At 36.7% G+C, this 23,955-nt stretch overlaps 1 protein-coding gene and 1 pseudogene across 1 annotated transcript; both read right to left on the bottom strand.

The window, feature by feature from the left end:
- Positions 1 to 9,807: 9,807 nt before the first annotated feature.
- LOC149136473 (uncharacterized) lies at positions 9,808 to 10,311 on the bottom strand. Its single transcript, XM_089348339.1, has one exon. The coding sequence runs from the start codon at positions 10,309 to 10,311 to the stop codon at positions 9,808 to 9,810; it is 504 nt and encodes a 167-aa protein (XP_089204465.1).
- A 5,433-nt stretch (positions 10,312 to 15,744) lies between these two features.
- On the bottom strand, positions 15,745 to 16,436 carry LOC149136472 (uncharacterized; annotated as a pseudogene).
- Positions 16,437 to 23,955: the final 7,519 nt, after the last annotated feature.

The following is a 23,955-nucleotide window of genomic DNA, read 5'->3' as shown; positions in this document are numbered from 1 at the left end:
GTAAATTGCACTTCATATTTGTGACTCTGGTGAAGTTATAGAATGTTGTTCAGACACTCAACTGCACCCACTGCATCTTATAGCAGAAACAGCTGTAAGTTTATGACGTTCATAACAGAACTGTTTTTTCCTGTGTCATCTTATTTTCTTATTACTGCTCCATGCTCGTCTAAGAATTTGTTCTTATGCATATGTATATTGAGTTCTACATCAGGTTATTAGTCTTGTAATGCCAAATTGATATGTATATATACACTACTATCCAAAAGTTTAAGAGCACCTAAACTTATTTTGAAAAAACATCTACAAAATGGAAATAGCTGAGAGATTCTGGTGAAATATTTTATTAATGCATAGTTACATTCAATGGATGACATAGTGAACTCAGCAACTAAACAAAACTGTGAAAAATCAGAGAAAAACACTAAATCTTAGACTCATATCAAAATATTTGCCCTAGGCCTTGATCACTATGGAGCACACTCTGGGCATTCTTTTGACCAATGAAAGCAGATATTTGCTAGCTACATTTTGCCACTCCTCTTGTAAGAGTGTCCAGAAGGTTTCTGCACTACTTGGTTGTCACTTTTTGACTGTGATCCAATTCATCCGACACAATTTTGATGGGATTGCAATCGGGGGATTGGGTTGGCTGTTCCTTCACAGTCAATATTTTTCATCCATTTTTTTCCCGTAAATAGTTTTTGTATTGCTTAGAAGTATGTTTAGAATCATTATCTTGCATCATTATTACTGATCAGTCTTGCCCCAGATGGAATGGCATGACAGTAGAGGATAGAGTGATAAATGTTTTGGTTCAATATTCCTGTTACCCAATGAATATCTCTATCACTATTGCCTGCAAAACACCTCCAGATCATCACACTTTCCCTGCCATTCTTTACAGTTGGAACTATACATTTAGGAGTCATCTGTTCACCAATTCTTGGCTTCACGTAAACTCAAAGATTTCAAACTTTGATTCATCAGTCCAGAGGACTTAATTCCATTGATCAACGGTCCAGGTTTGGTATTTTCTGGCCGATAAGAGTCACATTTATTCACAGGTCAAAGCAGTGGTTTCCTGGCAGTGCAACAACCATTTAGACTTGCAGAATGAGTTTTCTCTTCATGATTGTAGGAGAGACATTAGCTTTGTTGGCTTCACTTACTTGTGCAGTGATTTTATTTGCGGTCAGGTGTCTGTTTTGAAGACTGGTGACTCTGGTGAGCTTGTCCTCTGATTTAGAAGTCACTTTTGGATGACCTGACTGAGCTCTGTCATTACTTTTTCCTATTTCCTTATATCATACAATGGCGGAGTTGATGGCAGTGTAGGGAACTTTAACCTTTTTGGCTATTCTATACTGTGTAGAGTTTTATAAGTACTACCTTACCTAACATCAAAGCTATTTCCACTTTTAACATAACTTGACAACCATTCCTTTGAAGTGTGAAATTAATTCCCCAACTTTGTTTAATAATATTAGATAGACTCAAGTTCTTATGAGATCCTGCTCAATCTCTTGTGATCCTTATTCATTGCATATCCTGATTGCTATGCATAATCTACAGATTTTTTATGAGTCATATCTTTAACACTTAATTTTCTAAATCTCTACCAGGATATGATATATAAACAAACCAGCTACTATGTGAGCCTCTATATGGTCACACATCCTGTTAGAAATTGCAGCCAACTCTCACACAAAAAAGACCCTACTGGGTTATGAGTCATGAATACATTATGCCTGAAAATAAAAGAATTGTAATGACTGAAACATCTTTATTCATAGGTTTGCTTGATCTAGAGTTAATCAACAGCAACAACAACATATGTAAACAAACTGAGATAACAAATGTCATGTTTGAGGCAGTAGGTATGTGTATATGGTCAAGATGTGTGCTTCATAACAACATGGTTTGGGTTTGATACCACTGTGCTACACCTTGGGCAAGAGTCTTCTACCATAATCTTAGATCAACCAGATCCTTGTAAATGAAATTTGGCTGGCAGAAACTGTGTATGGCCATTGCATGGTTAAAATCACTACTTGTTCTTTGTACACATTTAGTTGGATAACAAAAGCTATGAGGTACTTCCAGTGGGCCTTCTGAGCATTTGAAGGAATTTACTTTGCATGTCTTTTTTTTTTTACTAAGTTCTCCTGTCATATATGTAGTCTGCCTTCATTGTCAGTGAGCCTGTAATCCCATTAAAGCTCTTGGGTATCCATAGACTATACAGGGTGCATTTACCTATTTTTTTATTGCGTATCAGGCACAACCATTTCTCTGATAGTTGCAGAGTCATATCTTCTCCCCTGCTTGTACTAATGCCTTTTGCTTTTTATGAAGTTCACTTTGAAGCCTCTTGATTTTATATTTTGCTTCCTTGTCAGGAATTTTTTCTCTAAATCTTCTACAGAATTGGCCATAAGAATTAAGTTATCAGCAAACAAAAGTTCCCATGAACAGCTGGTCTTAAACTCCTCTGTTGTGATCTAGTGAGCTATAATAAACAGGAGAGGGCTAAGAACTGAACCTTAATGGACCTCAACCTGCATGCTAAATTTTCTTTATATCATTTAATAATAACCTTGTTACTATTACAATGGTTGTAGCAGGTTAAATCAAAACAGTGTGACAAAAGGATGAGTCATATTTATAACAACTATGCCTATGACAAACAACTTAACTTTCACAATACAGTCCTTTTTCCTGCAACTAAGTATCATGGATATATATAACTCACCACTGTTAAAACTTGGAGTACCATATAATTAATGACTGGAGTTTTGTATAATCTATGAGTTTTTTTTCTTTTCACTTGCAAATTCAGGTCATTCTTTGTGCTTGATGAGAAAACAGTGGGAGTTATTCTTCCTTTCAGCTTGAGATCAGAGACTCTAATTGCCTTGGTATCCCTATCAGTAGAATTGGGGGAAGGTTGTGTGTAACAATCTGCCTGATTTACCTTATTTACATTTAGCAGATATTTGTCCTCATCTTGGTTGTTGTTAACACAACGTTTCGGCTGATATACCCTCCAGCCTTCATCAGGTGTCTTGGGGAAATTTCAAACCTGGGTTCTCATTCCTAAGGTATTTTTCGATGATGATGTTATTATTATTATTATTATTATTATTATTATTATTATTATTATTATTATTATTATTATTCAGGTTACTGCCTGGAATCGAACTCAGGATCTTGGGGTTAGTAGCCCATGCTCTTAACCATGGGCATATGGCATAGTGGTTAAGAATGCGGGCTACTAACCCCAAGATTCTGAGTTCGATTCCAGGCAGTGTGGTTAAGAAGTTAGCTTTAGAATCACATGGTTCTGGATTTGATCCTACAGTGTAGTACCTTGGGCAAGTGTTGTCTACACAAACCAGTTCAACCGACATTTGTGAATGGAAGCCATTTATGTATGTATCAATATATATGTATGCATGTCTATCTGTCTGTCTGTTTGTGTATCCGTTCATCTGTCTGTTCTTTGTATATATTTCACTGATGTATACTGGTGAAATGTACAAACACCATTGTGGAACTTGAAAAGCTGATGCTCTAGGAATGAAGTTCCTTGAGATACACCAACTTACCAACTCTCCCTTGTTACTGTTGCCATTAGGAAAGCAGGGGACAGAAAACCTGTAACCAATGATCAATATTATTGTCTATATTGCTAAAATAAATAAAATAATACTCTGAGGTACTGATTCACTCACCAAATGTGGATAATTTAATTAACCATTAGAGGTTTCGTCTCACTTCACTAGATAAAATTATAACAAGTATAACCCATTCTGTGTCAAACCCTGCAAGCCCCACACAGACTTTTATACCCAAGTCTTTCTCCCCTGAATATCAGCTGTGCAGCGTTCCCTCTTTGTACATGTCTTTTCTGCAGTTGTTCAAGAAGAACATTAATCAAATTTGATCTCACTGTTCTCAGAGGGTTATGAATGCCAAGGGCTTAGTCATTTCTTCCAGACCAAACCCTGTAAGTAAAATACCTTCTCACTTTGATACTCAGAATATCTCAGCAATTATCTCCAGTCTATTGCTAAAATCTTTAATTCCTTTCCATGTTAAGACATGATTACTTTCTATTGAAGCTCTGTTTACTTAATGCAAACATGTCTAAACACAATCTACAGGGGATGGACAAAATAATGGAAACACCTTAAAATTTCAAACAAATTTATTTTAATATGGGGTAGGACCGCCTTTGGCAGTAATTACAGCTTGAATTCTATGAGGTATGGACTCGTACAAAGTTTGAATTGTTTCCAAAGGAATTTTTGTCCACTCTTCTGCTAAAGCAGTCTCCAGTTCTTGTAGTGATGATGGTGGAGGATATCGACTCTACTTGTTTTTCTAAAATGCACCATAAATGTTCAATGATATTGAGATCCGGGGACTGTGGTGGCCAGATAAGATGTTCAACTTCACTAGAATGTTCCTCGTGCCATTCAGTAAGAACTTTAGCTGTGTGAATTGGTGCATTATCATCCTGAAAGATTGTGCTTCCCTCTGGAAACAGTTGCGCAACCATAGTATGAATTTGATCAGATAAAATGCTTAAATAGTCTTGACTATTAATTCTGCCATGAAGGGAAAACACTGGGCTAGCGGATTTCCAAGATATAGCCCCCCAGATCATCACAGATCCTCCACCATGTTTAACAGTTGAAAGATGGCAGTCTGGGTCAAATGCTTCTTTTGGCTGTCTCCACGTGTATATTCAGCCGGTGGTTGGAAATAGAGTAAAGGATGACTTATCCGAGAAAATAACATTCTTCCACTAATTTCTTCATTGCCCACAAGGGGCTAAACATAGAGGGGACAAACAAGGACAGACAAAGGGATTAAGTTGATTATATTGACCCCAGTGCGTAACTGATACTTAATTTATCGACCCTAAAAGGATGAAAGGCAAAGTCAAGCTCGGCAGAATTTTAACTCTGAACGTATCAGCAGACGAAATACCACTAAGCATTTCGCCCCGCGTGCTAACGATTCTGCCAGCTCACTGCCTTATTCTTCCACTGCTCTAGGGATCAATTCTTCACATTCTTCCACTTCTCCACATTCTTCCACTGCTCTAGGGATCAATTCTTCACATTCTTCCACTTCTCCACATTCTTCCACTGCTCTAGGGATCAATTCTTCACATTCTTCCACTTCTCCACATTCTTCCACTGCTCTAGGGATCAGTTCTTCACATTCTTCCACTGCTCTAGGGATCAATTCTTCACATTCTTCCACTTCTCCACATTCTTCTACTGCTCTAGGGATCAATTCTGTAGGTTTTTACTCCACTCTAAATGTTTTGCAATGTTTATTTTTGAAAGTAGTGGTTTCCTGATTGCAGCCATCCTGTGAAATGCAGCTTTGTACAGCTCCCAGCAAACAGTTTTTGTGGAAACTGGGTTCTTGAGGTGATCATTAAGCTCTGCAGTAATTTTAGGAGATGTACTTTTGTGATTCTTTCTTACAATTCGTGTAAGAGTCTGATAGTCACTATCTGAAAGTTTTAGTTTTCTTCCAGAATTCCCCTCTTTCTCAAAGGCTGTCATTACTTTCGAGACAGTACTTCTTGATACACCAAACATTTTGGTTGTTTTCATTATGCTAGCACCTGTCATATGAGCACCAGCAATTTGACCTCTTTGAAAGTTTGATAGATCTGTCATTTTAATGAATTTTAATTATCTTTTTCTCATAATATCTTAAAAGAAACAGCAATTTTAGAAAAACATATTAAGCAACACCAATAATAAATAAAAAAACATAAAAATAAACAAGCTTTTGATGGTTTTGTAGATATTTCAAGATTATGATGCTATGATGTTAGGTGTTTCCATTATTTTGTCCAACCCATCATCATCATCATCATCATCATCATCGTTTAACGTCCGCTTTCCATGCTGGCATGGGTTGGACATATAAATTAATGATTTCCAACCAGGGTGTCACGTATGTGTTTGGGGTTTTGTGAAGTTTTCCCTGGAGCTTATATTTTATTCTATTGAAGTAAAAATAAGGGGTATCACCTAATTTAAGTATAGAGAGATAGGATAATGAGGTCACAAAATTAAAGAAACCTACTGATATGCAAACAAAGTCAACTATTTAAAGCTTTACTTCAAATTAAAGTAACATATTATTATTATTGCTGGACAAAATGCTTAGCAGTATTTCATCTGCTTTTACATATGAAGTTCAAATTCTGCTGAGGTTGACCTTGTCTTTCATAGTATTGCAGTCAATAAAACAAACACCAATTGAGTCACTGTAATCAACTAATCTCTCCCCTAAAATTTCAGGCCTAAATTTTCTCTTAAAACTTCAGAAAGGATTATTATTATCATTACTATTGATTTGATTCAGATTCGTTCTTATTCCTGGCAGGATTTATGTGGGTAGCAGGTAACTTTAGGTATCCACAAGCTTTCAATAGTCTTTCAAGTGCTTAAAACCTTCCTGGTAATCTTTCCTGTCCCTAAGTGGCAAATTTTCTGTTGAATCTCTACAGGACATTCTGTTCCAATTTCCTTCAACCATTTGTCTATATCTTTACTCAGTTCCCAATGCACCAATTATTACAATTACAATCTTTACAGTTTTCATACTCCATATTCTTGCAATTTCAAATATCATCATCATTATTATTATTGTGGGATGGATCCATCTGTCAGCCAAGCCTGTAGTGATGATTGCATCACTACCCTACTTCAATTGAGCAAGCAAGGCAGTTTTCCTTTGCCTGGTGGCTGTGGCGAAAGAGGTTGTTTGGTGGAGAAGGCTGAAAAACAATGAGGACAGATACATTTCTCTTTGATAGAGCGCTCATTGACTTTTTCAAGTTTCACTTAAAAAGGAAATTGAGAGTGGAGTGGGAAGGGCTGTCCTCAAGTGAGTTTATTGAAAGGTGGGTGAAAGTTGAGAAACTGGCAAGAGTGGACGGTACCTCACTAAGTGTAGACCTGTGAGTTGGCGAGAAGGAATTGGAGAGGGCACTTGCTCATGGGGTTTCAGAGAAGTCTCGGACAGTGGGGTTCCTTGATTATGCCTAGAGACATTCCTGTATCAGGAGGACCACATCTCTATCACCCCACCTTTTTTTTTTATTACCTTTGTATACTATGCATATGTCACTTTTTCTTCCAGTTTATACCATGTATACTTTTTTTTTATCATTTCATTACTATATGTAAACCCCCACACTTTATGTCTGTTTCTGTATCGTCCTTCTCATCCTTCAGCCATGTGGAAAATAAATGAAATTATTATTATTATTATTATTATTAAGGTGGCGAGCTGGCTGAATCATTATCACACCGGGCAAAATGCTTAGTAGCATTTCGTCCATCTTTACATTCCAAGTTCTAATTCAGGCCTTGTGCCTTTAGTAGAATGGGTTATTATTATTGTTGTTGTTGCTATTCTGAAAGACTCTCTGACAGTTCTTAATTACCGGTTATTCTTTACTTGAAAGCAGGCAATAACAAATCACCAAAGGTTTCAAGTAGTGCCTTCTCCTGTGACTCAAAGAAACAATACTCACCTTAGAATGTGAGCTGTACCCAACAATGCTGTCTTCTGGATCACCTTGAGCCTGGCAGCAGCTCCAATATTCTTAATATGTTTTGCAAAGCCCTTGGAAACTGCTCCTAATGCTCCAATTATCACCGCTTTCACTCATGCCCCATAACTTTCCTATTTTATCCCACAGTGACTGATATTTCTCAATCTTTTCTGTTTCCTTACATTTCACCCTCAAATTACCTGGTATTGCAATATCTATTATCTTTATTTCTTTTCCCTCTTTATGGATGATCACGATATCTGGCCATCTCGCCTATGTGACTTGGTTGCACTGCATGTTAAAATCCCAGAGTATTTTGTAATGTTCATTTTCCATTACTCCCTCTAGCTTGTGTTCATATCATTGTTCAACTCTCTCGAGGTCTGCTTTACCACAAAACAGCCAGTAGGCATATCTGGCCACATTGTCATGTCTCCTTTTGTATTTGTGTTGTGTGAGCTTACGGCGCTCACTAACAATATGGCTTATACTTTCTCCCTTCTCAGAGCAAATCCTACACTGTGGCATGTCAGTGCTTTTATCAGTGTGATATTTGGAGTAGTTTGTTCCGAGAGCTTGTTCTTGAGCACTCCACACTAATGCCTCAGTGGGCCCTTTTAAGTCTTCTTTCTGCAGCCATTACCAGGTTCTGTTCCAATCGATCTCATCTTTATTCTTCAAGAACTGACTGTGCATTTTCTTGTCCTGCCAAATTTTCTTCATCTTATTCGGACTGAGAAAAAACACATATACTGATAGCCTTTTTGACTTGCTAATATTATTAGCAAAATATTTTATACATAAAAGCAAAGTGGCAAAAAGCACTCTCAGCTTCAAACATTTTAGACACTTTGTGCAAGACAGATATTGAATTGAAAAAACAGATCATACAATGAAAACAAGTAAGATAAATTTTATAAAAAATGGAGCCTCAACCTTGAGTTTGTAAACACGTCGTGTTACTTCTTGTAGAACTGTATTAAGATATTATGAGTGATTGAGTGTGTAGTCTATTTTATTTTATTCTATTTTAAAATTTTTTATTCATCCTTTTCTCTCTCTTTTTCTTTCTTTTTTTTCTTTTATTTATTAATAGTTTTTTATTTCTATTTTTGTTGCTTTCTCTTTTTCTTTCTCTTCAAAAAAAACTTGTTCTCCATTTGCTTTATATGATATTTCACAGTCCCCTGGCTGTACTGTTTCAAATTATAACAGGGAAAACTGGAAATAAAGAGTTAATTATAAAAAAAAAATTTCATCATCTGCTCTCTCTGGTCTTTCTTAAATTGCGTTGGATCTACGGCTTTGTTCACTTTTAAGGTTCCCTGCATTTTCACTGCTTCAATCATTTCTTCTTTACTCCCCTTGATATACCAAGCCAGGCTATTCTCCTCTTCCCTTACACAACCTTCACAACACACCAATCCCCATCCTCCTTCTTCCCTCTTTACATACAATCTTGACACATCACTCTTGGGGTGTAGTTCCTTGTCATTAATTTAAGTGTTCTCCGGTCTGTCTCTTGTAATTCATGCTTCTTCCAAGATACTATTCTTGCCCCATATCTCATGAAAGCAACTGCCCACATGTTAATTGCTCTAATCTTATTATGGCCATTTAGTTTTGATTGGAGCACAAGCCGAGTTCTCAAATACTCTTTCCTGTACATTTCTTGTGTTCATTCATCTTATCTCTTTCAATGATGCTCAGGTACATATATCCTTCCTCTCTGACTTTTCACCACTTTCCAGCTTGATCCGATGGCTTTTACTGATTTTCTCCTTTTTGAGAATCCTTACACCACATTTCTCGATCTCAAATTCCATGCCAATATCTTTGCTAATCATCTGCACAGTTGCTGTCAAACTCTCAATTTCTTTCTCAGTCTTAGCGAATAGCTTTAGGTCATTCATAAACCACAATTTGTTTACTTTCACCCTGCCTAGCATGTACCCCACATGCATCTTTCTTAAAACATTCGTTAGTGGCAGTATACAGACAACAAATAGGAGAGGCAACAGACTGTCCCCTTGAAAGATTCCTCTTTTGATATTTACCTCTCCCAGCTTATCTCCCCATACTGTGAGTTCAGTTCGTCACGTCATCATTGAGTTTTGAATTAGCTTCAAGATATTGTGTGAGACCTTAAGCAGTTTAAGGCATTCAATAATCCATGAGTGTAGGACCATGTCATATGCTTTCCTCTAGTCCACCCATGTCATTGCCAAATTTTTGTGTCTCCTCTTGCAATCAGCCAGGATAGTCTTATGGATTAGTAACTGATCCTCTATTCCTCTGCTCTTACGTCTACGCCCTTTTTGTTCCACTGGTAGTAGATCATTCTTATCCAGATACTTATAGATGCTGTTTGATATGATGTATGTCATCAGTTTCCACATCAGTGGCAAACAAAATACTGGTCGGAAATTTCCAACTGCATTCCCTTTATTTGGGTCCTTCTGGCACAGTACCATTCTTCTTTTTGTCATCCAGGCCAGTACTTGGATGTCACTACTCAGTATTTTGTCCATCTGTCTTGCAATTCTCAGGTTTTTAAGCCAAAAGCCCTGAACCCCATCTGGGCCAGGAACTTTCCAGTAAGGAATTTTCCTGCACTGATCTCTAATCATCTCCTCAGTTATTCTTGAATCCTCCTGCTGATACTCTCCACTCTCCTCTTTAACAATTTGTTGTTCTCCTTTGTTCATTTTAATCTCCTTCACTACTGAGGTTCGGCAGTAGCTTGATTATGACCAGGCCTACACTAGGCACAACTCCTCTACACAACTTCTTCTCTAAAAGCTTCAACCTTGACACTGTTAAGATTATTAGCATTTCTCTCATAATTGAGGTATGTGTTTTAAGGTTACCACCTATGAGCAATTATATCATGCTACCATCACTATACAGGTTGTTGGCCAAGACTTCTGAAAAGCGTATCTGCCCTCATTTAAGCTGGTTTACCTATACTGGTCATTACCTCCAGTATTTATGGTTGTAGTACTTAAAGACTCATATAGTGGATGGCTGTTGACTCTATTGAGATCATCCACCCTTTAACAGGTTTTGTTTTTCATCCTGGAGTGAGTCCAACAAAAGCCACTCTCCTTATCAGGTAAGCGCTTGGTAGGGTTGCCAAATTAGTCATTGATGGCCCGACTATGAATCAGATTGTACTAGATAACATCTTACCAATGGCACAAAAAGTTATTATTATTATTATTATTATTATTATTATTAGTAGTAGTAGTAGTATTCAGTAGTCTTATTTTTATTGTATTTCTTGGGTGTGTACTGTGATTTGTTTTGGTGTTGTTATTTTTATTAAACTGAAAGTGCTTAGGATGTGTGCAGTACCTACCAGTGCTATTTTCTGTGTGCTATATATATATTCTCATAAACCCTGGTGTTTTGGTTATGCACTAGCCTGTATGTTTTTTGACAACACTTAAAGCACCTGTTATTGTTGAGATTGTCTTTGTCTACAGGTTTCACATTAGGGTTATTCCAGATCTTTGTATTTTGAGAGCTACACCATTTCTTTTAGAGATACATTGACATCTGTTGGAACTGATATATCAATTAGACGGAATTTTTTGTCTTGGTGGTCCCCGACAAAATTATTATTATTGTTCAGTAGTTTTATTTTTATAACGTGCTTTCACTTCACTACCGAGCGCAGCTCTGTGCGCCTTGGGTATGTGCTGTGGTTTGCTGTGGTGCTCTTATGTTTACTGTATTGAAAGTGTTTTGTGTAGAATGTGTGCAGTACCCAGTAGTGCAATTTTCTGTATGTTATATATATTTGTAAGTCCTGGTGTTTTTGTTATGTATTTGTCTGAATATTTTTTTATTATACCTAAGGCACCTACTATGATAGGAATTGTTTCTGTTTTTAGATTCCACATTCGAGTTATCTCTATTTCCAGGTCTTTGTATTTTGAAAGTTTTTCCATTTCTTTTAGAGAAACGTTGTCATCTGCTGGTATTGATACATCAATTAGAAAGCATTTTTTTTCTTCATGATCTTTGACAACTATATCTGGTCTATTTGCCTTAATTTCTCTATCTGTGTGTATTGGCATATCCCAGAGTATGGTTGCTTTCTCGTTTTCTGTGACCTTTTCTGGCGTGTGTTTATACCATCTTTTTTCTGTTGTTATTCCATAGTGTTGGCATAGCTTCCAGTGTATATAGGTCCCAGCTCTGTCGTGTCTGTGAATATATTCCTTCTTAGCCAGGACTGGGCAGCCAGAGATAATATGATTTATTGTTTCTTGTCGATCTCCACATATTCTACAGTTACTTGTTATATTTCTTTTCATTATGTGTTTTTGGTAATTTCTGGTGGGGAGGCTCTGGTCTTGTGCAGCAATTAAAAATCCTTCAGTCTCTGTTTTGAGTCCTGAGCTTCTCAGCCATTGCTGGGATTTTTCTCTGTCTATTTCTTTCGCATTTAGTTTAGCCCAGTATTTACCATGTAGGGGCTTGCTATCGTTTTATCATGGTCCGTTGCTGTTCTAGTTTTAGTTTGGATTTCATTTGTTTTATAGCTTTTGTTGTTTCCTCTTCTTCTTCTTCTTCTTCTTCTTCTTCTTCTTCTTCTTCTTCTTCTTCTTCTTCTTCTTCTTCTTCTTCTTCTTCTTCTTCTTCTTCTTCTTCTTCTTCTTCTTCTTCTTCTTCTTCTTCTTTGTATTTGTTAGGTAGATTGATTTCTTGTTTGTATTTGTCAGCTTCCTTAAATACTGAAAACAGTTTTTTGTTTTGCTCGTGTTTTGTGGCTATTTGTATTAGTTTCCCTTGCTTCTGGAGTAGGTATTTTTGCAGTCCTATGGTGGTTATTTTATAATAGTTTTCTAGCTGTATAAGACCCCTGCCACCTTCTGTGCATTGTATATATAGCCTTTCTATGTCAGATTTTGGGTGGTGCATCCTATATCCTGTCATTATTTTTCTTGTTTTCCTGTCTATTTTACATAGTTCGTTTAGTGTCCAGTTAAGGATGTTGTAGCTGTAGCTTATAACTGGGACAGCTAAAGTGTTGATACCCATTATCTTGTTTTTAGCATTGAGCTCTGTTTTTAGTATTGATCTAACTCGTCTATAGTACTCTTTCTTTATTTTTTCTTTCATTTGTGTATGTTGTATCCTATCATCATTATCATTATTATTATTATTATTATTATTATTATTATTATTATTATTATTATTATTATTATCATGATTATTATTATTATTATTGTTCAGTAGTTTTATTTTTACAACGTGCTTTCACTTCACTACCGAGTGCAGCTCTGTGTGCCTTGGGTATGTGCTGTGGTTTGCTGTGGTTCGCTGTGATGCTCCTATGGTTACTGTATTGAAAGTGTTTTGCGTAGGATGTGTGCAGTGCCCAGTAGTGCAATTTTCTGTATGTTATATATATTTGTAAGTCCTGGTGTTTTTGTTATGTATTTGTCTGAATATTTTTTTTATTATATTATTAATATTATTATTATTATTATTATTATTATTATTATTATTATTATTATTGTTATTATTATTATTCAACATGAGATCGCATGGCCTAGTGATCACAAATTCGTTGTTTTAATTCCTAGACTGGGTGGTGCATTGTATTCTTGAGCAAAACACTTCATCTCACATTGCTCTGCAATCATTTCAACACCTGACGTTGCACCTGTTCAGGTAACTCGATTTGTTGGAGGGAGTGAGCTAATGTACAACACATACGTTTGATCATTATAAACAAATCATCTGTGGAGGTCGTTCGTCAAAAGTTGAATGCTCAAACACCATCTTTGATGGGAGAGTCCATAATTCAACATTTGGTAGTTTCAGGTAAATTTCTTCTGCATCACCTGCTATACTTCCATGTTGCTGGGGTATGTGCAGCATTGTGTGTTCCTTTTTTTTGTTGGAGGATGCAAACTCTTCCTGGTATTGTATTGCATCAGTTTGTTTTGTTATGGGGTTTGGTTGCAGTCTTTTGTTGTATTAGTGTTTGTATTGTGTGTTGTGTGCGTAATATGAATTGTGTTCTTCTGTTGGGTATCTAGCCTGTTGGTGGTTGTTTATTTTATTGGTATTTGCCATATAGAGTGTGTCGTGTGTTTGTGGATTGTTTTGTTGTATTATTGAATTGATAGTGTCTTGCATAGGATGTGGGCTAGTCCCCACTTTTCACACAGTTGCCAATGTAGCGCTTTTGTTACCTGGTCATGTTGCCACAACTTGTAGTGGTTTTGGGCAAGTCTAGGGCATTCATTCATGATATGGGCAATGGTTTCATTCACTCTATTGCAGATGTGGCACAGCAGAGACACTTGCTCATTTTTAAGGTAGACCCTCCAGTTCGTGGCCAAAGCTTTGTTCTGTGTTGCCAGTATAGTGCTCTTGGTCTCTTTTTTTAGGGTTCCTTTCATCAGCCAAACCCACATATTTTCTCCAGCAACTTCTGTTGTGGCTACATAGAATTGATTATTATCATTATTATTATAATTGAGTAAAAGAGCAACACATGGCATCAAAGTGACACTGGGGTTCAAATATACAAAGCCAAATATACCCATCATGACTACTTATCTGATAAGGGTGCACCAAGCACATGCAACACAACTGCATGTGCCTGACATGATGATCTCATATCAAGATAAACAACACATGACCTTGCAAATGGAGGCCAGTTAGAATTTTCTTCAGGTTGAGTTGCTCATCCTGCTCAAAAGGTCCCTGAATATTGTTGGTGATCTGGCAAAATCAGCATGTTGGGCAAAATGCTTAACAGTATTTCATCTGTCCTTATGTTCTGAGTTCAAATTCTGATGAGGTCAACTTTGCCTTTCATCCTTTCAGGGTCGATAAATTAAGTACAAGTCAAATACTGGGGTTGATGGGATCGACTGTCCCCATCCTTTCAAATTCCAAGCCTTGTGCCTATAGCAGAAAAGATTATTATTATTATTATTATTATTATTATTATTATTATGGTTTGGCTCAGATTTGGTCTTGTTCCTCATAGAAATTATGTGGGTAGCGGATTGCTACCTGTAACTTTTAGTCACCACTAGTTTTCAGCAGTCTTTCAAGTGCTTAGAACTCTCTTCATAATCCTTGTTGTCCCTAAGAGACAAACTTTCTGTAGGATTATACCAGGCATTCTTTTTCAATCTCCTTCAACCATTTGTCTATATCCTCGCTTTCTGTTTCCAATGTACCAATTATTATAGGCACGACCATTACTGTTCACATGCCTCAAATTCTTCCTATTTCAAATTTTAAGGGGTTGTATTTTTTTTTTTTAGCAGTAAAAGTAATGTTATGACATTATGTTTGCTGCTTTATCCTTATTTCTAAATTGTCAGAATATATATCTCAATTCATAGAATTACCTAAGTATGACAAAAGAAGTTGATATTCCTGGAAAAATATAGAAATCTTTTTGTATGATTTGTCAAGGTAAATGCTATAGAGTACAGCAATTTGTAAACAATTTTACAAATGTCACGCTTTTGTAGATAAGTGTTGAGTGAATAGTGATCTGATTGCATTATTTCTAAAGCCTTATATGTGTGTGTGTGTGTGTGTGTGTGAACATTATAAAACACAAATATTATGGATATATTTCTAAAGAATTATATGCATATAAACATTATGTGTCAATGTGTATGCATGTGTAATACTTTTCACATGTTTACTTTTGAAGTGTTATATAACATAAGGTATAAAAACATGAAAATGTATGTACATTATAAACATATCAACATATATCATCATCATCATCATCATCATCATCATCATCATCATCATCAACATCATCATCATTATTTTATGTGTGCTTTCCATGCTAGCATGAGTTGGATTGGTCATTATGATCAGAATTAGCATGTTTTAGAGGGGTACTACTTATCTGCATGAATTAGGGGTCCTCGTTTCACATTTTTGTCTTTTCCTCCTTTTTGTACTTTTTCATTTTTGGCATTTAATAATATTGAAATTATTGTGTATAGTGCTCAGGTGTACTACAACTCATCAAAGGTGCATGTATAGTGCATAGAATTATGTACAAATGTCAGAAAAGTGAACAGTGTATGAGTCATGATATACATGTGTGCATGCGTATGGTGGGAAGGGGAGAGATATCAGGTGCAGTGTTGGTGAATTTCAGGAAGCATGGAGGTTTTAAAGGATGCAATGTCTCAGCAGCTAACAACAGCTGCAGGTAGTTTGTGCCATGCTTCAACAACTCTGAGTGTGAAAAAATGTTTCTGAAAGTCATGGGAGCTGTGCTGTTTTCTGACTTTGTAGGCAAGCCCATGTGTGTTAGACACATGGAGTTCAAAAAGGTGCTCAAAGTGGTTGTTGGCATGATGATTAATAATTTTATGGGTGTTTACCAAGTCAGTTGCCAGATGTCGGAGCTTCAGTGTATCTATGCCCAGGGAAGCAAGGTGTTCAGAGTATGGTAGATGCCTGGTGGAAGGTATTTGCTTGGTTGCATGTCTCTGAACAATTTCCTGACTGGTGATGCAAATTCCAAGTGTGGCTGCACCATAGCTATATACAGCCTTAAATAAATAGCTGGAGAGTGGTTGACACAGGTATTGCTGAGTGATGCCAAGACATCCTCAGCCTTCTGGACAATTTTAGAGATGTTCTTTGTCCAGTGCAAATCATTGCTGACAGTAATGCCCAGGTCACGTTCACAAGAAGACTTCTTGATATTAGTGTTGTGGAGAGAGTATGTGGATGATGGGTTTTTCCTCCCAAAATACTTGGTGGTACACTTGTCAACAGCCAACTTGAGTTGCCAGTATGTGATCCATTGTTGCATTGTGTCCAGGTTCAGTTGCAGGAAAGATCTATAGTGTTCAGGATCTGTCCTTTTTATCTCAAGGTACAGCTTGATGTCATCTGCATATTTCAGCACTGGCATTCTTTAAGTTGTCATCTATGTCATTAATGTATGCAACAAACAAAAGGGAACCAAAAACAGATCCCTGTGGTACACCAGATGACATCTCATAAGGTGAAGAATGCTGTCCTAGAATTGTGACTACCTCTTTTCGGCTGAGAATGAAGGACTCCTTTCACACCCATTGCAGAAAGTTTTGACATAAGTCTTTTGTGTAGTACAGAATTAAATGCTTTAGCAAAGTCAAGGTAAACAGCATCCACCCATGATCTGCCATCAGTGACCCGGGTGATGTCTTCAAGAATCTCGATAAGTTGATCACAGCAGCTTGAGTTAGGGATAAATCCAAACCGTGAGGGCTGGATAAGGCTGTGGGAATTCCAGAAGTTCCAGAGTGCTTCTTTGACACAGGGTTCCATCAGTTTGGCAATGCAGCTAGCAAGACTGACTGGATGATTGTTGACAGGTGACATGTGGTCACCCTTTTTGCTCTGGAGTAGCACCGTTGTTAAGACAACTGAAAGAAGAGTGAAAACTGGTGCAGGAGAAAGTACCCACCACATTTGAAAAGCACGTATATAACACCATTTGTTCAAAAACTGCTTTTAGCTTTATGTGTTAAACTTTTGAGAAGATTATGATTTCTGAGAAAAAAAAAGTCAGAATTCAAATTTTTAAAAATTTTGTCTCTTCCTCTGCTTTCCATGACATTTTTGTTTTTGACTATCTTTTCAGAAATTTGTTCAGAATTACATTTTTTAAACATTAGGGATTATGATTAGGTAAAAAGATTTTCATAAATTTAATTATTTGACAGTTTAATTTCCCAAATTTTTTATATATTGGAAAAAATATTTTTCACAGAATTGTAATCTCTGATGTTTAAAACATACAAATCTGAAAAAATGTTGATTGCTTGTGTACAAAAAATTCTAATCTCTAGAATTGCCATGGATAAAAAGCCATAATGTACATAGATTAGCAGAGACTCCTGAGCAACTACCCAGTGTGCCTATATTTAAACTCTTCAGCTTTTAAATTGGCTATATCTGGCCAAAATATTCTATCTGTTTTATGTTCAAACAAGCCAGAACTGACCTCTCACAGCTACTTATGTCATTTTAAAAATAAATAAGAATGTAATTAAAATCATGAAGCTACAGGATAATGCATGATTAATTCAAAACAAAGTGAATATTAGCATTTCACTTGACAGTTACTTGAACACTAGAGGGTTAAAACAAGACTACATATAGATATACATGCATATACATTACAAATGAATGATTGCCAACAAAGATTTAAGGTCAATGATATTTGCGTATTAAGATAAAATATATGATTTTTCTAGTTAAAAGGAAATAAATTACTTTTCCTTGGACTGACTATAGACGGTAATAAAAAACAAGATAAAGCACACATTGAATGTAGGCTATTTATCATATAAGCACTTTATATAAGAAAATCACAGCTATTAAACTATTATGCACCAGTAAGCAAATTTTGTTAAGATTTAGACTTGCAGTTGAATGAACAACCTACATCACCCAAACCATGATCACCACCGTTAATAAAAATCGTCATCACTTAAAGTGGAGGGAAGTTGTAGAAGAGGGAGACCCAGGAAGACATGGGATAAAGTACTGCAGTCTGAACTCAAAATGCTGGGAAATGACAGAGGACTGAGCTATGTGGTGCATTGTTATACTTGAGAAGGCCTACCCACCACAACAGAATTGAGATCCTAAAACCGAGGTACTATGTAAAAAGTGTTGGTGTGCATGCTGATGCCACATAAAAAGCACTGGTATTGATGCCACGTAGAAAGCACTGATGATGGCGCCATGTAAAAAAAGCACCCAGTACATTCTGTTAGTGGAGGCACATTGCCTAGTGGTTAGAGTAGCGGACTTGCAGTTGAAAGATCGTGGGTTTGAATTGCAGACTAGGTGATGTGTGTATTTATGAGCAAAAACACCTAAGCTCCGCATGGTTCTGGCAGACGGTAATGGCGAACTTCTGATGACTCTTTCACCACAACTTTCTCTCACTCTTTCCTCCTGCATCTAGCAGCTCACCTGTTATGGATTGGCATCCTGTCCAGGCAGGGAACCTATATGCCAATGAAACCAGGAAACCAGCCTTTATGAGCCAGGCATGGCTTGAGAAGGAACAAACACCAACAACACACTCTGTAAAGTGGTTGGCATTAGGAAGGACATCTAGCTGCAGAAACCAAGCCAAAACAGACTATGGAACCTGGTGTGGCCCCTGGCCTTGCCAGTTCCTGTCAAGCTGTTCAGCCCATGACAGCATAGAAAACAGAGGTCAAACATTGATGATGATGATGATTGTCATCCTCTTAACATTTATATAAAGTTGATTGGGTTGCATGAGTTTATTGATTAGCATCCTTCCATTCATTTGGATCATATATTCTTTTCTACTCTAGGCACAAGGACCATAATTTTTGGGGAAGGGACCAGTCGATTAAATCGATCCGAGTACACAACTGGTACTTAATTTATTGACCCCGAAAGGATGAAAGGCAAAGTTGACCTTAATGGAATTTGAACTCAGAACATAAAGACAGATGAAATACTGCTAAGCGTTTCACCCAGTGTGCTAACGTTTCTGCCAGCTCGTTGCCTTATTTGGATCATATATTGTCTCAGTTTGAGACGCCTAACATGTATCATGTAGCCACCTAGAAACGGTGTTTCTTGGGGCTAAATAACAATAAGATTCTGTCCTTTCCTGGGACTACCACATTAAGTTGGCAACAAGCCATCACTTTATCATGCTGTTACTGCATAACTCTCTCTGAGAGACTTAGAAATCTAATATTTCTATTATTATAGATCAGTGAATGTATTTCACTTGAAATTCTATAAATTTTCAACAGCACATTAGCAGTGACATCTAGCAAGGCCAAGCTACTCCAGTTTGATTAAGAGCAATAAGCTTGAAACTAGTCTCTGGATGCTGGCTTTGCTGGGTGGAGGTGCTTACCTCCCCTGTTTGAAAACTTAAGGACACAGAATGCTTGTGTCATGTAGCCAGCTAGAAATGGTGTTTCTTGGAGCTAAATAACAGTAACACTCTTCCCTTTCCTGGGACTGCCACATTAAGTTGGCAACAAGCCATCACTTTAATTTTAATATATTTTTGTCAAAATTTGGTTTTCAAGATACTTTTATTATTGAAAATTTCAAGTACATGCTTCGATCAAAGCTAATTTTTATTCACTGTAACATTTTTATTCACTGCAAATATAAAAGTGTGTTTGGAAAGTAATTGTGATTTTCACCACTGGGAAATATGAATTAACCAATCATATCAGAGTCAAGGTTGAATGGGTGGCAACTATCTAAAAATAATATATTGTCTCTTCTATTCAGCAGTGTGTCATTCATTGTTATTTCTGTAATTAACCCTACAGAAGATAAGAACTTTATGAAACAATATATTCACCATTGCTTACTGTATGAGTTTCAAAAGAAAAGTATCATTACAGAAGCAATGAAAAACATTTGTGAAGTGTATCTAAATGCAGTGAAAGCTTGTACATGTCCTCTGTGCTTTAAAAGGTTTAAAATGGCGATAGGAAATGACAATGGACCGAGAGGTTTGGTGATATGTGGTTCTTGAGAAGAGCTGTCCACGTCAGCAAAACTGAGTTCTAGAAGTGCTGTGTGTTCCACCCACATGTAACAATAAAAATTTTCACACACATTACCCCAACAAACCAAACTACATCTCTTCTCTTCCTCACATATCCTCTTTCATACACTATGCTTATCTCTCACTCCCTAATCCTGTCCTCATGGCCCTGATCACTGTATCATTGCTATCCATTAGTCTCCCACCCCTTCTATATACCCAGGTTTTCACCAGTCACTGCATTCCCCACCCCCAATCTCTACTCACTCTTCTTTGGCAATGCCCAGTCACTTATATTATGACTTCCGTATCTTGAGGATATGTCCTGGTACCTGCCACCATCTTTCTCTGACTTCTTTCACTCTACTATCCCATTTATATTCTAATCCCCATCCCTTGTGAATATGCCCTAGCACTTCATCACCATCTCTCTCTGCTCTCTCTTGCACTCTTGCTGTCTACTACTCTCTCCTTCTCTTGCTCTTCCATTAGGCTGGGTAACCATCTATTTCCTTTACAGTAGCATGTCTGTTTCTGTCCTCATTCTTGACCACTCTCTCTCTCTTTCTGGCTGGGAAACCATCTACCTCCTCTACAACAAGACACCTGTTTCCACCTCTCTGTCACACTCTAACCTCTCGTCATCTGTCACAAGATCACTTCCTCCAATGCCCACTCCCCTCTCAAATGATCTTGCAGGTTACTTGGTGACCCTGCCAGTGCTGGTGCCACGAAAAGCATGTACAGCCCACGCTATAAAGAGGTTGGCATTTGGTAGGGCATCCATCTGTAAAAACCATGCCAAAACTGGCCTTACATGTGCTCATACCACATAAAAAGCATTCAGTCCACTCTGATGGGTGGTTGGTGTTAGGAAGGGCATCCAACTATAAAAACTGTGCCAAAACATACACAGAAGTCTGGTGCAGTCTTCTGTCTGGCCAGCTTCTGTCAGCATGGAAGGCGGACGTTAAACAATGGTGGTGATGATGATGATAATGATGATATTCAAAGCACCAGAGATTTGGTGCAAAAATTTAATGTGTCATGTTCAGCTATCTATGAACATCTCAGGCAAATTGGGAAAACATGCAAAAAAGAAATTTTGGTTCCACATGAGCTTATGCTTGAGAACAGAACACAACGTTCCACCATCTGCAGCAGCCTTCTAACCAGGAATAACAACCTGTCATTTCTGGAGCACATTGTTACAGGTGATGAAAAATGGGGTTTGTATCACAACAGAAAAGAAAAAAGACAATAGTTTTCATGTAATGAAAGGCCAGTGCCAACACTAAAATCAGAACTCCCTCCACAAAAATCCTTGTTCTGTGTTTGGTGGAATGAGCTACTGGAACATAGAAGGACCATCAATGCAGATGTCTATTGCCAATAACTTGATCATGTTAATGAAAAATTGTGATGAAAGTGGCCAGCTTTGGTAAATAGAAAAGGTGTTATTCTCCAGCATGACAATGCATGGTCACACTCTTCAAAACAAGTCCAAGAAAAAATAAGATTGTTAGGATGGGAAGTTCTTCCACATCTTCCATACTCGGCACCTATGGATTTCAATCTGTTCTGATCACTAGAACATTTTATAAGAGGCAAAACATTCAGAAATAGAGAGGAAGTTGAGAACAGTATTTCAGGAAAAGAAATAGGTTTCTTTGAACATGGCATAGAAAAGTTACTTTCCCATTGGACTACAACAAACGTGATTACATTCTTGATTAAAACTATTCAGGTAAACGTAATTTACATTCGTTTTTATATCCTTTCTGGTGAAATGCAATTACTTTCTGAACACCCTAATGTAAAGGTTACTCAAATATTTACATTGCTTTCTACAAATTATAAGTTTAATTCATCTGTAACCAAAGTCATATTTGTTGGTTGTCATTGAAGAAATAGAAACCTGAATAAGAAGAGTAGTTTTAATTTACTTATGTCAATTGGGTATAACTATAGAAGGTACTTCCCCACCCATTTTGTTTCCTCATAAATTTTTGAAAAATGGATGTTTTTTTAATGAAATTTTCTACATATACATTTCAGATGGTGTAGATTACAATTAACTGTGGTCTCTGTTAACTATTGAATATATAACTTGTCTCTTTTCTGCTTACAGTTGTGAGCATTTTACATACAACCAAGCATTGCAAGAAAGTTTAACCACAGCGATAATAGTTGCCTTCATCCAAGTATCATATACAAAAAAAAAAAAAAAAGAAAAAATTAATTCTTGTATGGTTTACTGTGGCTTCAACCCTTTTGTTACCATATTTCTGTTGAAATATGCTTTGTTTCAATTAATCTTGTAAATAATGAAAACTTTAGTAAAATAACTTTGTCATTATTAAGCTGGTGTTTGAAGCCTAAATCAAAGTCAAATTTTGATGGAAGGTTTTAATTTATATTGCTTTAAACAGGAAGTTTTTATCATAGAATCCAGGCTGGTTCAGGTGAGTTGGTATCAAAAGGGTTAATGGTAAATTTTGGGAAGCAACCACCAAATATTTTAATAGGGAACTGGATAAAGAAAGGTTATGAGATTTGGATGTTTCTTTTCTTTCTTTCTTTCTTTTTTTTTAACACAGATATACAAAAAACAAAGCAAGGTTCTTCTGTATTCTTATCATTACCTTCTTGCATACCAGTATGTGTCTGCAACCTAGTATTCACTAATATTAGTTTTAAACTTATAACTTTCATTATGAAAACTGCAGAGCTTACACTTGAACCTCTTAGCATTTGAATTGGCCATATCTGGTTCAAATATTCAAGCCATTTTATGTTCAAACTGGCTAGATCCTGCCTATAACACCTATTCTACAATGTCATTCTAAATATAAACAATCATATCATTGAAATCTCAAAACTATGAGATAATGCATAATAAATTCAAAACAGTCTGCAGAAATAAGCATTACATTAGACAGAGTATTCAGAATGCTAAAAGATTAAAGAATTCCTTACCAAAGATCTTCAGGCACCAGTATTAGTAACTTATTTGTTCATTAAGTATTTCTTTACCAAAAACTATCAAAATACAGAATTGTTATATTGGAAAGTGCTTGAAGTTCTTTTTATGCTAACGTTCTTAACATTTTGGAGTAAAATGAAAAACTGACCCATGCTACTTGTAGTAATGTAATATATGAAACTATGAAGAATACAATCAAGACAGTATTTGGAGATATTTCACTAAGTAAGGATATAATACAAGTTGTAAAATTTGAACGAGTGAGCATAGACTTTAAATACTACTGGTTTTGTAGATAAAAGAGGAGGTAAATGATTTTACAGAGGCAACTATCAATCTTATTGTGATAAGGTAAACCACCCACCAGACAGTGAAGGCAAAATCATGAAATGCTTTAAGTGAAAGACCACAAAAAATATTGACAGAGATTGTCAATATTCTTAGATGCAGGCATGGTTGTGGTTTTAGGTTCAGTCTCACTGTGTGACACTTTTGGCAAGTGTCTTCTACTATAGCTCTGAGAAAACCAAAGCCTTGTGAATGGATTTGGCAGATGGAAATTGAAAGAAACCTGTCATCTATATATATAAAAATGAGAATGTGTGTGTGTGTCTGTCTGTCTGTTTGTCTGTCTGTGGGTGTGAATCCCTAAAACTCGAGAACTACGCAACCAATTTCATTCAAATTTTACAGATGCTTTACTTAGGGTTCCAGTTGTGTTTTAGTCAAAAATTTTTTTAAACTTCTTGCAGAGTTCGAGCCCACGGCAACATAATATCTCCTCCACTA

This window comes from Octopus bimaculoides, chromosome 3, assembly GCF_046866305.1.
Source record: "Octopus bimaculoides isolate indiv1 chromosome 3, ASM4686630v1, whole genome shotgun sequence".
Classification (NCBI taxonomy): Eukaryota; Metazoa; Mollusca; class Cephalopoda; order Octopoda; family Octopodidae; genus Octopus; species Octopus bimaculoides.
Note: the sequence above shows the minus strand (reverse complement) of the source record. Positions and strands in the feature narration are given on the sequence as shown.

Bases quoted from the DNA above. Each gene is read 5' to 3' on its own strand.
- LOC149136473 (XM_089348339.1), bottom strand. From the start codon at position 10,311: ATGAACAAAGGAGAACAACAAATTGTTAAAGAGGAGAGTGGAGAGTAT.